This window comes from Cynocephalus volans, chromosome 1, assembly GCF_027409185.1.
Source record: "Cynocephalus volans isolate mCynVol1 chromosome 1, mCynVol1.pri, whole genome shotgun sequence".
Taxonomy (NCBI): Eukaryota; Metazoa; Chordata; class Mammalia; order Dermoptera; family Cynocephalidae; genus Cynocephalus; species Cynocephalus volans.
Window position 1 is genome coordinate 32,462,573 of NC_084460.1, and position 14,204 is coordinate 32,476,776.

General features: G+C 49.5%; 1 protein-coding gene across 1 annotated transcript in view; it reads right to left on the reverse strand.

Moving 5' to 3' along the window:
- Nucleotides 1-1,315: 1,315 nt before the first annotated feature.
- Nucleotides 1,316-14,204, reverse strand: part of MTCL2 (microtubule crosslinking factor 2) — a 65,095-nt gene continuing 52,206 nt past the window's right edge. The window contains exons 12-15 of the mRNA XM_063108690.1: nucleotides 9,731-9,802; nucleotides 8,642-8,712; nucleotides 5,913-7,263; nucleotides 1,316-2,278 (exon numbers count right to left, since the gene is read on the reverse strand). Coding sequence (XP_062964760.1) covers nucleotides 2,126-2,278; nucleotides 5,913-7,263; nucleotides 8,642-8,712; nucleotides 9,731-9,802 — 1,647 coding nt within the window. The 3' untranslated portion in view covers nucleotides 1,316-2,125. The remainder of the gene's footprint in view (nucleotides 2,279-5,912; nucleotides 7,264-8,641; nucleotides 8,713-9,730; nucleotides 9,803-14,204) is intronic.

A 14,204-nucleotide genomic window follows, 5' to 3' on the forward strand; every position in this document is an offset into this window, starting at 1 on the left:
AAGTCACTACGGCATAAGGAAGGGGCTGGTAGGACTGACACGACCCTGATGTTCTGCCAATAGGGAATGGAGAGGAAGGACTTGGGGTAACTGGTCCAGGTGAGCCTGAAAGGGTGGGACTGGGAACTGCCGGGGGGAGGTGGAAGTGTAGAGGCGTCTCCTGAGTCCTGGCGGAAAACTAGCAAAGCTGCTGGCTTTGGGCCTTTCTGATGGGGAATTCCGCATACAAGCCGATCCATCCTGGTGTTTCCACTCTGGATCCCCAGCCACTTACAGGAGGGCTGCACGTTTGTGAGTGTGCAGGCACATGTGCAACTCAGATGGGCTCATTGGCACCAAGGGGGAGGCCCTGTGAGGCCCTCCTCACCACACTGCAATCAGCTGCACTGAAATCCAATCGATGGCTCAGGGAGCTCATATGAGACACTGGGGAGGGCCGGCCGTGGAGGCAGGGCTGGGAGAAGAGGATGAGAGGCCATAAGGCTAAGGAGAGAGGCTGGTGAAAAGGCTGGCAGGCTGGTGAGAGCTGAGGCAGGTTGGCAGACACTCTCAGATGCATGTGCAAAGCTGCAATAAACAACATTCCCAAAGTTCAGTCCTGTTTTCCTGCGAGTTCTCACTTGGGCAATGTGGAGGGATCTCCATGCTCTTGATGGAGCCTTGGTAATCCATGTCTGACTCATAAAAAACGATGTGTGGGGGGTGGGGGAGGGAATGAGAAGGAAAATGGAGAATGTCTGGGGAATGGTGATGTCTCCCCAGCCCTCTACCTGTCAGTAGCATTTGTAGACTGACTGCTGGGGGCTGGGCAAGTACTATGTGTGGAGTAAAAAGTAGTGCTCAGAGGCCAAGCAAGCTGCAGGGCTCCAGCTGTGTTGAGGGGCCTCAAAAATGACCAGGAGAGCTTGGGCTCCAAACCCAGCTGCTGAGCTGTCTCATCCACAGTGGGGGGGACGGGACCCCCACGCCTGTCCCTGGTATAAGAAGCCCCACATTGTCCCAGTGGCAAGAATACATGTTTCAACCTCCAATAAATTACCTTAGGGACTTTGGGGTAAATTAAATTATTAAAATAAAGTAAACCACCTTAAATATTTATAATAAGAAAAATTCAAATAAACAATCTAGGCAAGAAACATGTTTCCAGGCCCGTCTTCCGCTGTGTCCTGGGGCACTGGCCTCTTGGAGTTCTCCTTGGGTTGATGTGGCTAGCTGGGAGTTTCTTATTGGGAGTTTCTTTGCCCTCCACCAGCTGCAGGATGTAAACACAGTGGACATGTGGCCCCTCTGGGGTGCCAGGGAAAGAGTCCCCAGACATCAAGGCAGTAGGGATTTAGGCATTGATCTATGCACCAGATCTTGAGACTGATTCTCTTTCTGTCCTCAAGGAGTCACCTGGGAAGGCTAGGGGCCCCCAAGTCACTGGGCAAGGGGGGTAATTCCGATGGCTCCCCATCCCTAAGCCTATGCTTTCCCACCTCATCTCCCAGTTCTCGCTGCATCCAGGATATGGGCAGGGAGATCCAGGGCTCCAGGATTCCATGCAGGTCCTTAGCCCTGGCTACTGCCCTATCATACCCCCTAAAGTCCCAGCAATCGAGAGCAACAGGCTGGAAGCAGGAGGTGGAGGAGGGAAGGAAATGATGGTGATAATGCCCAGCCCAGCTCACCAGGAACCCCGAGTTGAACCTTAGAGCAAAGCCTGTTCTTCTCAGCAGTTTCTCCTCCTCAGGGAGAGTGTGTGGTCAGGAGGGAACATCTCTGGAAGCCCTCTTCTCCGAGGGCATGACCAGAAGTATCCCTTCTGGGCTCTTCCATGAAGTGGACATGGGTAGAACTAGACAAGGCTCTTCCTCAGGACCCAGGGATCGGCTCCTGATGCATCTCTCCATTACTTCTGAAGCCCAGTTTTGATCTTTCTTCCACTCACTGCTTTCCCCTGGCAAGGTGGAGATCACCATCCAGTGGTCAGCAGGAGATCCTGCTTTACCTTGACACGAAAGCTGTTCTGTGGCAGTGGTGTAGCTGCTGTCCCTCCAGGGCAAGGCGGTGCTGGCCTGTCTCCGCTGGTTCCCTTCTGCTATCCAGGGACTGGGCTGGTTGAAGCAGGAACTTGGCTGCTCTGTCACTCGCTGGGGGGCACTGCCCTCTCCTCCCCACACCAGCCAGACTCTGAAGGGTGTAGCCTACACTTGGAAGGAGAGTGGCGGATGGCAGAGCGGGATGACCGGGCGAAGCAGGAGGTGAGAGACTGGGTGCTACAGTCACAAACGGCATCCTAGAGGAGGGAGGGAGGAAGTCAGGAGGAGCTGGGAGACACTGACCAGCCATGCCCAGGGACCAGTTCCCAGGGCTGTAGCCCTTCTCTGGACCAATTTATCTCCTTATTGTTTTTCTCCCAATAGAGCTGTAATGGATGTTCATTGTAACATATTCTGAACTAAACAGAGAAGAAAGTGGACATTATCCACACTCCTACACATCACAGATACATTCTCAATATGCTGCACATTCATACAGTTGCCAAAATGACTTTATCCCCTGCTGCCTATTTTGCAATTGCAAAACATGAACACTTTTCTGTCATTAAGTTTGTCTAGATCTCCTTTTTAATGGCTTTACACTATTCCATTAAATGGAAATAACTTATCCAATTCATTTTTTTTGTTGTTTTGTTGGGGTTTTCTGGCAGCTGGCTGGTAAGGGTTCTGAACCCTTGATCTTGATGTTACAACACTGCACTCTAACCAGCTGAGCTAACCAGCCAGCCTCAATTCACTTTTGATGTGCATTTCGGTAGTTTCTAGTTCTTTACTATTACCAACACACTGGGATAATGGTTAAAAGTGCTGCTATAGAACCAGATAGCTTGATTCAAATCCCCACTCTGCCACATATGAAGGCAATTCAAATGGTTCATGGAAAGATTAGTATTATCTTTTTTGTTTGTTTGTTTTGGCAGCTGGCTGGTACAGGGATCCAAATCCTTGACCCTGGGGGCTGGCCTGTGGCTCACTCAGGAGAGTGCGGTGCTAATAACACCAAGGCCACGGGTTCAGATCCCTATATAGGAATGGCTGGTTAGCTCACCTGGGAGAGCATGGTGCTGACATCACTAAGTCAAGGGTTAAGATCCCCTTACCGGTCATTTTTTTTTTATTTTTTGTCTTTTTCGTGACCGGCACTCAGCCAGTGAGTGCACCGGCCATTCCTATATAGGATCCGAACCCGCGGCGGGAGCGTCGCCGGCTCCCAGCGCCGCACTCTCCCGAGTGCGCCACAGGCTAGGCCCCCGGTCATCTTTTTTTAAAAAAACAAAAAAACAAATCCTTGACCCTGGTGTTACTAACACCATACTCTAACCAACTAAGCTAACTGGCTGGTCCCATATTATCTTTCAATTCTATTTTTCTGGGAACTTTTTGAAGTGTCCTCGTAGTAGCTGAGAGACCCCGGGCAAGTTACTTAATCTCTCTGAGCTTTGAATTGCTCCTGTCTGAGATAAGGGACATGATACCTTTCTCAAAGTAGTGAGGGTCAAATCAGATATGATATGTAAAGCATTTAGCATAGTACCTATTGAACACTCAACAAATGTGAGCAATTTTTATTAATAATGCAATATATTTCTTTATACAAGTTTCTTCTTCCACCTCTATTAATATATCCACAGGCAACATTCCTAAAAGGAAAACTACTGAGTCAATGTGTAGCACACACAATTTACATAGTGAAAAATATCTGGATCAACCTTTAAAATCAACATTTAAAATCCAGCCAGTTTTATACTGATGTCTAGTGATGTGGTGCTGGTTATATGGGTGTGATGGTTAATTTTATATGTCAACGTGACTGGGCCACAGAATGCCCAGGTATTAGGTGAAGCATTATTATGGGCATTTCTGTGAGTGTGTTTTGGATGAAGTTAACATTTAAGTTGGTAGACTGAATAAAGCAGGTTATCCTCCCTAACGTGGGCAGGCCTCATTCAATCAGTTGAAGGTTTAAATAGAACAAAAAGGCTGACCCTCCCCCAAGTAAAATAATTCCTCCTGCCTGAGAGCCTTTGGACTGGAACATTGGCTTTTTTCCTGCTTCCAGATTCAAACTGAAACACTGGCTCTATCTGGGCCATGAGGCTGCTGGCCTTTGGACTGGAACTACACCACCAGTTTTCCTGGTCCCCAGGCCTTCACACTCACACTGGAACTAAACCATAGGCTCTCCTGGGTTTCCAACTTGCTGACTCACCCTGCAGATCTTGGGATTTGCCGACCTCCATAATCATGGGAGCCAATTCTTTATAGCAAATCTCTTTCTCTCCCTCCATTTCCCCTCTCTATTCTCTTGGTTCTGTTCTCTAGAGAACCCTGACCAATTCAATGGCTGTCTTCAGTTTATGAGACTTCAGTGAACTATATTCTTACAGTTGCTCAGTATGAATATTAAACCCCAATTTTAAAGTTTTTGTTTGCTTGCTTTTTGGTGGCTGGCCAGTACAGGGATTGAACTCTGGACCTTGGTGTTATCAGCACCACATAAAAGTATTTTAAAAGTTAAAAACATAGAAATAAATAGTTAAAAGATTTTTCAAAATGGAAGCCAGATGCGTGAGAGTATAGAGAAGTAAAATGCTCACCACACATTAGCAGGGGCTGTAGAAATTAGACCAACTCTTTTGAAAGATACGTTGGCAACATTTATCAAATACCTTTAAAAATTTTATATTTTTTATCCTAAATCCCATTTCTGCAACTCAAACCTAAGGAAATAATCTGAAATGTGGAAAAATGTTTTTGCACCAAGATATTCACCACAACATTATTTATAATAGGGAAAAACTAGAAACTACTTAAACATATACTAATAGGGAAGTGGACCTTTTGGTTGGTCAATCACAGCCCATCCCACACACAGCCATTTTCATGTCTCTGTGCCCCCACCTTCAGCCCTCACTGAGTCCACAGCAGATCACATGGAACTACTCCTGGCCACAGTTGACTGAACCAAGGGGTATACCTGACTCAAGTTGGACCAATCAGAGTTTCTTTCTTCCAGAAATGTAGAATTGCGACAGAGGGATTTGAGTCAGTCTCTCTTAGGTGCTTGAACTGGAAGATGTTATAAAACCAGAGCTGGGACAGCCCACCTGGTCCTTGTGCAAATGCAACAGAGTAGGGGGGGCGAGGAAGAGGACATCAGAGAAAATGAAGCTTAGAGAGAGAAGAAAGGAACAGGGAAAAGCTGCTGAGGCCTTTAGGTCCCTGCTCCTGGGTTCCTAAGATACTCCGTCATCCTTCCGAGACATTTCTTTCCCCTTCTGCAAAGCAAACCTATATACGTCCTTTTACTAACATTCAAATAACCCCTAACTTAAAAATCGATATCAGAAGTGGGGTGTGCAGCAAAAGAGCCCTAGAGAAAATGTGAATACGTGAGGTGTGAAGTCTTGACGGGGTTGGAGAAGTGGTATGCTGGTTAATGTTTAATAACTAGTTTTCCAGGAGTGAGGGGAGGAGTCCTGATTTGTAGTGTGTGCCAATTTGCATGGTATAAATCCTCCCACTGTGGCTGATCTCAAGGTACCAAGGTGATCTTACCAAATACAATCACCACTGGGTGGCAGGAAAGAAGTAGGCACACCCCTTCCCTGGAGGATGCTAGCAATCTCTGATGTGTGGTGGCAAAGCAGCTAGTTAAGCCATACGCACTAGTCTGTTGGTATTCAGATCATGTGACTATTGGGTCTGTGTTGTTCCAGGTCTGGGACCTTCCAACCCTGTCCCAGACCAGCCTAAGAAATTATTGAGACACACAACAGTATTCCCCGAGTTTAAAAACCGAAAGACCATGAACCTTATAAGCTAACCCCACCTCCCAAGGAAAAGGGCAGACTGCACCCACCTACCTACCTCACTGGAAAGGACAGTGGCTCCATCTGCATCCCTGGGGACACCATCCTTCCCCACTTGGGGGAGCATGGTGGGTCTGGCCTCGTCACTGCAGCCTGACTTGGCTGCCTTCTTGTTCAGGATCCTGGCCATACCCTCTGGCTGATGGTAGCTGGCTGGGGAGAGGGGCTCTGGCTTCTTGGTGCCCTCCTCCCCTGCCACCAAGGTAGGGCTTGGTGCCCGGCCACAAACATTACGGAAGAACTCTTGCACAATGCCGTACTTGGGGGGCTCAGGCTTGGCCCGGGCCTCGGACATGCCCAGTTTCCAGACAGATTCGGTGCTCCCTGAGTGCTCCACCACACTGAAGAGGCTAGAGAGCCCATCGTTGATGTTCCTCAATACAGGGCTGTCCCGCGTGGTGGTGGAGCGGGCCCAGGCCGAACCGTTCTGCTTGCCCTGGTGCAGGTTCCACAGGCTGCGGTCCTTGGTGCTGTCCAGCTTGGACACAGACCGCCTCTGGAGCTTTGGCGAGCCATACTTGGGCGAGCAGCAGGGCCGCTCGATGCGCGAGTGGACTTTGTCCAGGGAGGAGGAGATCTGCTTGCTGCGCATGGACACAAGCGAGGAGCTGCGGGGTGACCAACTCTTGCCGTGGAGGCTGCTGCGGGGTGGGTCAGTCTGCAGGCCCACGCTGACCGTGCGGATGGTCTGTGTGCCCACGCTGGCCAGGCCCACTGTCTGGCTGGATGTGCTCTTCACCTTCCTCTCCAGTGAGCCCGAACGCATGGCCTGGCGCACGCAGTTGGTGATCTCCTTCATGTCATCGCTCATGTTACCCGACATCTCAAAGTCACGCAGGGCCGCTGGGAAGCCAGGCCCAGCCACCGAGGGGCTGCCCCCTGAGCCTCCATCCAGGCGCTGCCGTGAAAAGTTGCAGAGCCAGCGGCCATAGGAGCTCTCGGCCAGCCCGTCAGCCTCGGCTGACTCTTTGGGCTTGGCTGTGGTAAAGAGGAAGCCGGGCTCAATGATGATCTTGCCCTCCTTATCGTGGACCACAGGGACGCCCAGGCGCCGGGCCACAGGGGGGCTGTAGTAGACGCGGATGCCCGTCTTGTCGGGAGCTGTGTAGCTGCGCTGCATCTGCCTCCCCGTGGGGTCCTGGCAGGCCAGGGCACCCAGGTGGTTGCAGTCCCTTGGCGAGAGCCCGGGCTGTTCCTTGGCATCTTTCTCTGGATCCACCGGCTCAGTACTCACAAAGGCAAAGGCAGGATTGGTGGGCAGCTTCTTGCCCCGGGCATCTCCGCCAGCAAGGTAGGGGGAACAGTCAAGCAAACTTTCAAACTCAGACATTGAGGAAACAGATTTGGTCCTGGGAGGGCAGAGGACAAAAAGTGACATTAGTGGAAGATAATGTGCACTGGGCACCCACTCTGGTCTACTTCCCTGGTCTCTGCACTGCAAGAGGGCAGGGCTAGGACTGTCCTGCTTACCTGTTGTAGAAGATGCTGTTGGTGCCCGCCCCCATCCTCTCGCACTCACACTCACACACCCAAAATTGCCTACTCTGCGCACCTGCCATTCTCTAGCACAGGGCTTTTTTTCTGATTGTGGGATCGTAGCTGGCCTCCACAGAAAGGAAGCTAGAAATAGCACAGTTAATGCCCCTGAATGCAGCCCTCAACAAACCGTGGGTGGGAGTGGGTGAATAAGTATCTGGCCTCCTTGTCCCTTGGGTGGGCTAACTCTGAGTTGCATGTTCTACTCTGGCTACCTCTTCAGCAAGACTGAGCTCCAGTTGCCCATGGGCTTACCTGGTTGAACTCCTTTTATTGGCTGCTTTCCCTTCCCTGTCTCACTTCCAGGTGTTTCCTGGAATCCTCTGCCAAATAAGCCATTTACACTTACATCCTTGTCTCAGGGCTTGCTTCTGGGAGAATCCAAACTAAGAGGATGGATGCCATTAAATCCCTCGCACGGCCCTGGTGCCTGTGTTGCCTGAATGACTGAAAGTACCAGGCATATGGAAGTGTCATATGTCAGACCACTGCCATAACTCTAGGAGGCAGCTCTATTATTTCCCACTAGACAGAGATGGAACTACTGCCCAAGGTCACAGAGCTAGAAATGGCAGGGCTGGAATTCAAAGCAGGCCCTGACTCCACAGCCCACCCTCCTACCCCAGGGCCTGCCTTGCTTCTGGGCTACTCTGCATGGACCCTGTAGGGTTTTTCCCCTCAGTCCTTTTGTGGGTTTCTTAACAGTAGAGACATGGTCCTTATTGTCTTGGAGGTCCCCCTGGCCACAGTGCAGGGCTGGGCCCAAAGAATGGTGTTCAATTACCCCAGGAAAGGATGTCTATCTTGATTCTCCTAACTCCAGAGACAGGAAAAAAGAATCCCAAAGGAGTAAGCAGTTTCTTTCCCAGCAAGAATACGCGGGGCCCTAGTTTTCCATGCCCAGAATCAAACAAACAACAAATTGCAGACTGGAATTCCCACTGCCCCAAGATTTCCAGCTCCTGAGTGCCCTGGGTTCCACAGAAGCCATATCCCGACATTCTCCCAACTCTAATGAGGTGCAGTGGTGAGCACATGGGGGCAGGGGAGAGGAGAGGAAAAGGGGCGTGATGGGGCTGCAGGGGGGACCAGGGGGAGGGGCTGCAGTAGGGGGTGGAGCTGCAGCGCTGAGTAGGGGTGGGACTTCAGGGGGCGGGTCTCTGGGGCAGAGCAGGGGGGGTCTGCCAGCACCTCTTTAAGCCTGTTGCCCCAAGCTCAGCTTCGGAAACAGCCTCCTTATCATGGATCTTCTCACTGTGTGTCTGTGAAGGAAGAGAGACAGGAAGGGTCAGCTCAGGCCACCACAGCACTGAGGGAAGGTGATGGGAGGCCAGTGTGGGAGCTGAACCTGGGTCTCCACCCCTGAGTCTTCTCATCAGGAGGGCAGGAATGCCAACAGCAACTATCTAACTGTCCACAGGCCAGTTTCTGGCTGCACTGCATCTAACTCCCCCACCATAGGTATGTGATCCAGGCGGGGCCAATCAGAAAACCAAGAGTGACCCCAAGGAAAGAGAGACCATTTAGAACTTATTCCAAATGTGGTGGCAGCAACAAAGCACAGAGTGGCCCTCTGTGCAATTAGTGGTGGCAGCAGTGACCTGGCAGCTACTGCTCTGGGCTTGTCCCACCCCGGTTCCAGAGGTACAGCCCCCCCAGACCTGCACTAGTTTTCTGAACTGCATTACCAGCTCTTTTGACTCCCAATAAAATCCTCTCCTGCCTCATTCCCCAGAAGTGGCGTTTGTCCTCCTGACTGACACACCTCTTCCTCAGTCCATCATGAAGAAGCGGGGCCATGCAAAGGGCCTATACGTTCACCATGTGATGTTCACTGTCAGCATGTTACTATGTGAACAATGCACCTGAGGCCTATGTGTAAACTTCACCAACTTGACCTTATTGATTTCCACACCCAGGGCTGGGTAAGGCAGAAAATGTGATTCTCGTTTACCAATGAGGCAACCGCGGTTCAGGAAAGGAGAGTGATTTACCCAAGATCACTAGGCTAGTTAGAAGCCCTGCTTTTCATAGAGACACAACTGAAACCAAGAGAGGCCAAGGGTTTCTCCCAGGCGTGCAGGATAGCATTGGCACAGGACCCTCCCCAAGCCCCAAGCCATGGGCAGGAACCATGGGGTGGAGATTAAGGAGCCACAGGTGGGAGGGTGTGACCTGTGGGATGGGGTTAGTATCCTTCTGTTATGTCCCCCACAAACATGGAACTTTCTGGTGTAGCCAATGAGCCAAGAGAACACAGGCAGCAGCTCCCCCACTCACCTCTTTCCAGCTGTTGTCCTGCTTCTCCAGGTCCGAGTGCTTCAGGACCCACGGGTCGGCAGCTTTCTGCAGCTGGGCAAGGGTAAAGAGGGAGGATCAGTGGTGGGCAAAGCTGGTAAACAGGTCCCTCCTCTGTGCAGGGCTGCAGCCCAAAGGACCCACATCATGGACTAAGATCCATATTCTCAGTGGGTAGCAGCTCTGAGCCACACACAAGGTGGATTTGGAAAATGATAATAAAAGCAACTACTCGCAGGCATCCTTCTAGATGTCCTTATATCTAATATAGTGACAGTTGTAATTATTAGGTTAATTCATGCTGCAGTGCATGCAACAGCTAGATCAGCTCAGCAGCAGCTATTTCACATCATGGTGCAAATGCAATACCCAGGGACCCTTGCTGCTCCATCTTGGTGGCCTTTGCTAATGGATTCCAGCAACCTTTCCCACTGAACTTTGGGGTGGCCTCTGGTGCCCTTCCTTCCCTCTTGGAGCTCCATCACGTCCAGGTGGCATGTGATGGAACCCATTTGCTATATACACATTAGTTAATTTAACCATCACAGTAGCCATATGAAGTAGGTGTTACTATGGTTATTTCCTTTCACAGAAGGCAGGATTAAGACTGAGAGAAGGGAAGTTCTGGTCAAGATGGCAGAACAGACGGTCCCCAGCATCACTCTCTTCCACAAATCAACCAATTTACAACTATAAAAATGTAACATCAGCCAAGCTGGGGCAGCTGGAGCTCAGGAAAAGAGGAGGAGAGACCTACGGAGTTCATGAAGGCGGTAGAAACCACAATGAGAGAAAGAAAAAACTGTTCAGAGTGTTTTGGGCCGCGGCTGCTTTAAGGCCCAAGCTGACGAGCGCATGGAGCAGGAGCCAGCAGAAGCCGCAGCTGTGCTCTTCAGATGGAGTTACTTGGAGGTGACAGGGGAGAAGAGGGCCTTGGTGGCCCCCAGGCCAGCAAGACCACTAATAGGGTTCCCATGAACCTGCGCAGGAGCAACCAGAACAGCTGAAAAAGGGGAGCCATTCAGAGGCCGGCGAGTCATTGCAACAGACTGGCACAGGGCCCAGCCCATAGGAAGTGTTTGGAGCACAGCTGATGGGGGACACAGCAAGGACAGCCGACCCACCCCCTAATCAGCACAGGACCTCTGAGAGGAGACTGGTGAGGAATATAGAATTGCATGGGGTGCAGTCTGCTGATAACACTCAGGCCCATATCAGAGTTTCTACACAACCCAGATCCACCAGGTCTCTGGAGAGTGGGAAGTACCTGTGAGATCAACCATTAAACCCTGAGCCGCACAAAAAGCCTTCCCTAGGGAAACAGCAGTAAAGCAGCAATTTAGCTAAACCACACAGCTCAAGTACTGGTTCCCACAGGAAGTTCCCTCATGTTAGAAGTAAGCAAAGGACAAAAAATTAGTTCCAGCCCAGGCACACCACCAGTGCCTCAGGGCCACCCGGGGACCCCAGGCATGGAGCCAGGGACCAGACACTCCCCACAACCATGCACACCACCAGCACCAAGGAGTATGCCGAAAACATCACCTCCATGTGAGTGGCCCACTACAGCCACCACAGTAACTATGGCTGCCACGAAAGTGGCTAGATGCCACAACCTCCATGCAGATGGTCCACCAGCCACTGGAGTGCATCAACACAAGGAGAGTCACCAGCAGAGATAAAGAAAAGAAGAGGATGTCTCTCTCCACAAAGCCCATTCCAGAATGACAGAAGTAGCATCTGCTCTATGATAATATTGGGGGACCTGATCACACCTCTCAGCATTGGACAGATCATCTAGGCAACAAATCAACAGAGTAACCATTATTCTTTCAGGAGAAAAGAAATCTAGGGTGATTAGAGGGGGGAAGGGGGAGACAGAGGGGGAGGAGGAGAGATAGGACAAGGGGCATAAAAAATAATTACGATTTGTAACAATATATATGCTAGTAATATTGATTTGATCAACATATCTCAATGTTGAACCCCCAAAATATGTATAATCAATTCTGATTCAATGAAAATAAAAAATAAAAACAATAAAATAAAATAAAAAATAATTTTTAAAAAAGACAGAGAGAAGGGAAGGAACTTGCCCAAGGTCGGGCAGCTGAATGAGTGGCAAAGATAGTAGCAATGGCGTGGCAGATCCCATGTTTTGGTGGCCCTATCTGTGCCATTTGTCACTGCAGCCACCTTTAGAGGATTACCTTGGGGAACTGGAACCCAATCACTGACAATGATGGACAAAGGCAGGGGGTCCAAAAGGCTGGCGCAAAATGCTGATCCCTTGCCTGAAGGTGGACCAATTGTGGAGTGATTTACTGTTTATCCTTCTGAGCTTCTCACAGGTTCAGGATGAGAGCAGACTTTGCCTGACAGCACATCCTTGCTTGGCTTCTTCCCCTTCCCTGTCCTGGTCTCCTCCATCCCTTAACAAATCACTCGCACACAGGGTAACCAACTCATCTTGGTTTGCCAGGACCTTTCCAGTGTTGGCACTGAAAGACCTATGTCCCAGAAAACCCTCGGTTCTGAAAAAACTAGGAGGCTTTGCCTGGGACTGTTCCAGTTTTAAAAGTAAAAGTCTCAGGATCCCTCTCAGTCCCAGGCAAACTAGGACGGGTTGGTCACCCCACTTGCACTTGAATCCATATCTCAGGCTTTGCTTCTTAGGATCCCAACATAAGACAAATGGTAACAAGGTAGGTCAACAAGAAAAAATAACACTAACATGAGCAGCAATGACAGATGAAGACTGCAGAACCAAACCAAGCCCAGTCAGGTGTGGGCCTAGAAGCATGTTGATTTGTCCCACAGTATTCTGATGGCTATCTCCTTTTACTCCCATAGCTGCCCTGTGAGATGAGAAGGTCAAGGATGGTCATCTTCACCTTACAAATGAAGCCCAGAGACCAGAGGTGACTTGATTGAGCTTGTACCCAGAAAAGCCAGGTGAGGATTGGGGGCTCCTGGTCACAAGCTCTTTCTCATCAGCTACTGTGGCTGCTGCTTTCACCAGGCTGGTTTGTCAATCCATTTTAAAGAAGAATGCTGCTTTGGGGGATCCAGTTTGAAGTAGAGGAGGCAGAGGAATGTCAGGGAGACACAGGAGGCCAGAGACAGAGGGCCTGCAAGTCCCATGCAAGATCCCCTGATGTGAAAACGAGAGCAAGACACAGAATCTGTGCCCTGACGAGCCAGCGGGATACACCTGTGGGCTTATATGTGTTTCCCCAGGTATGTTCTGGAGCTCATCTCATAATTACAAAATCATTAAAAATTTTTTTGTTAATAAAAAGGAATTGTTCTTTTATAGACAGAAATTTGGTTTGATGGTGCAAACAGACACATCTGATCTGTTTCCCATGTGGTACATGGATTGTTCCAGGATTCGTCTGTCATCCTTCCATGCTGCACTTGCCAAGCACAGGCTCCTAGTGAATGTGACCCTCAGAGGAGCTCTGTCCCTGCAAGGGGGTAGGCAGGGCCCAGGACCAGAAACTTGCCAGATTTGGGAGTTTTGCAAGATTTGGGAGTTCTGCCAGATTGTGGTCCTGTCCCTTACTCACTTTATAACCTTGGGCAAGCCACTTTGCCTCAGTCTCCTCATCTGATAAAGGGGTTTAGTGATCATGACCTTGCAGGGCTGTTGGAGGACTGGGGATAACATTAGGAAGAAGAAATACAAATGATCAATAAACTCATAAAAAGATGCTCAACTTCACTAGAAATCAGAGAAATGTAAATTAAAACGAGATAGCATTTTATACCATGAGATGGGCAGATATTGCAAAGACTGGTAATCACAAGAACTGGCAAAGATAAAGAAAGTAAGACCTTCACACTGTGCTGCTGGTGGGGGTGTAACTGGGCAAAGCCTTTCTGGAGGGCTAGCCCAGCAGTTTCCATCAACTACAAATGCATATGCCTTTGAACTTTGCAATTTCACTCCTAGGAATCTATCTTATCATGCACATGTGGAAAAATATAGTGGGGATGTTCACTGAGGCATTACTTTTAATAGTGAAAAACTGGAAACAATCTAGATTTCCTCAATATGGAATAAAAATCATGGTGTCTCCATACCAGGAACACCAAGCAGCAATTAAATTGGATGAGGCCAGCCTGTCTGCTCTGTTGTGAACAGCTCTCCATGAAAGAGGCAAAGTGTAAACAACACATATATGATTTGGTTAATGATATAAAACAAACAAAACAAACTCTGAATATAAATTTAATAGCAAGAAAGGGAGGGAGTGGATCGAATATGCTTTTGTGATATTTGGGTTTTATATAAAGATGAAGTCCTGATTTATGTAATTAAAATAAAGAGTAAAAGAGAGGAAAGAGTCAGAATGAAGAACAGAGCAGCGTGGCGGTCAGGCGGCTGGGCAGGTGCATGGTGTGAGCTGTAGTGGGTGTCGCAGTCAATGGCTGCTTTTCCTTCCTCCCG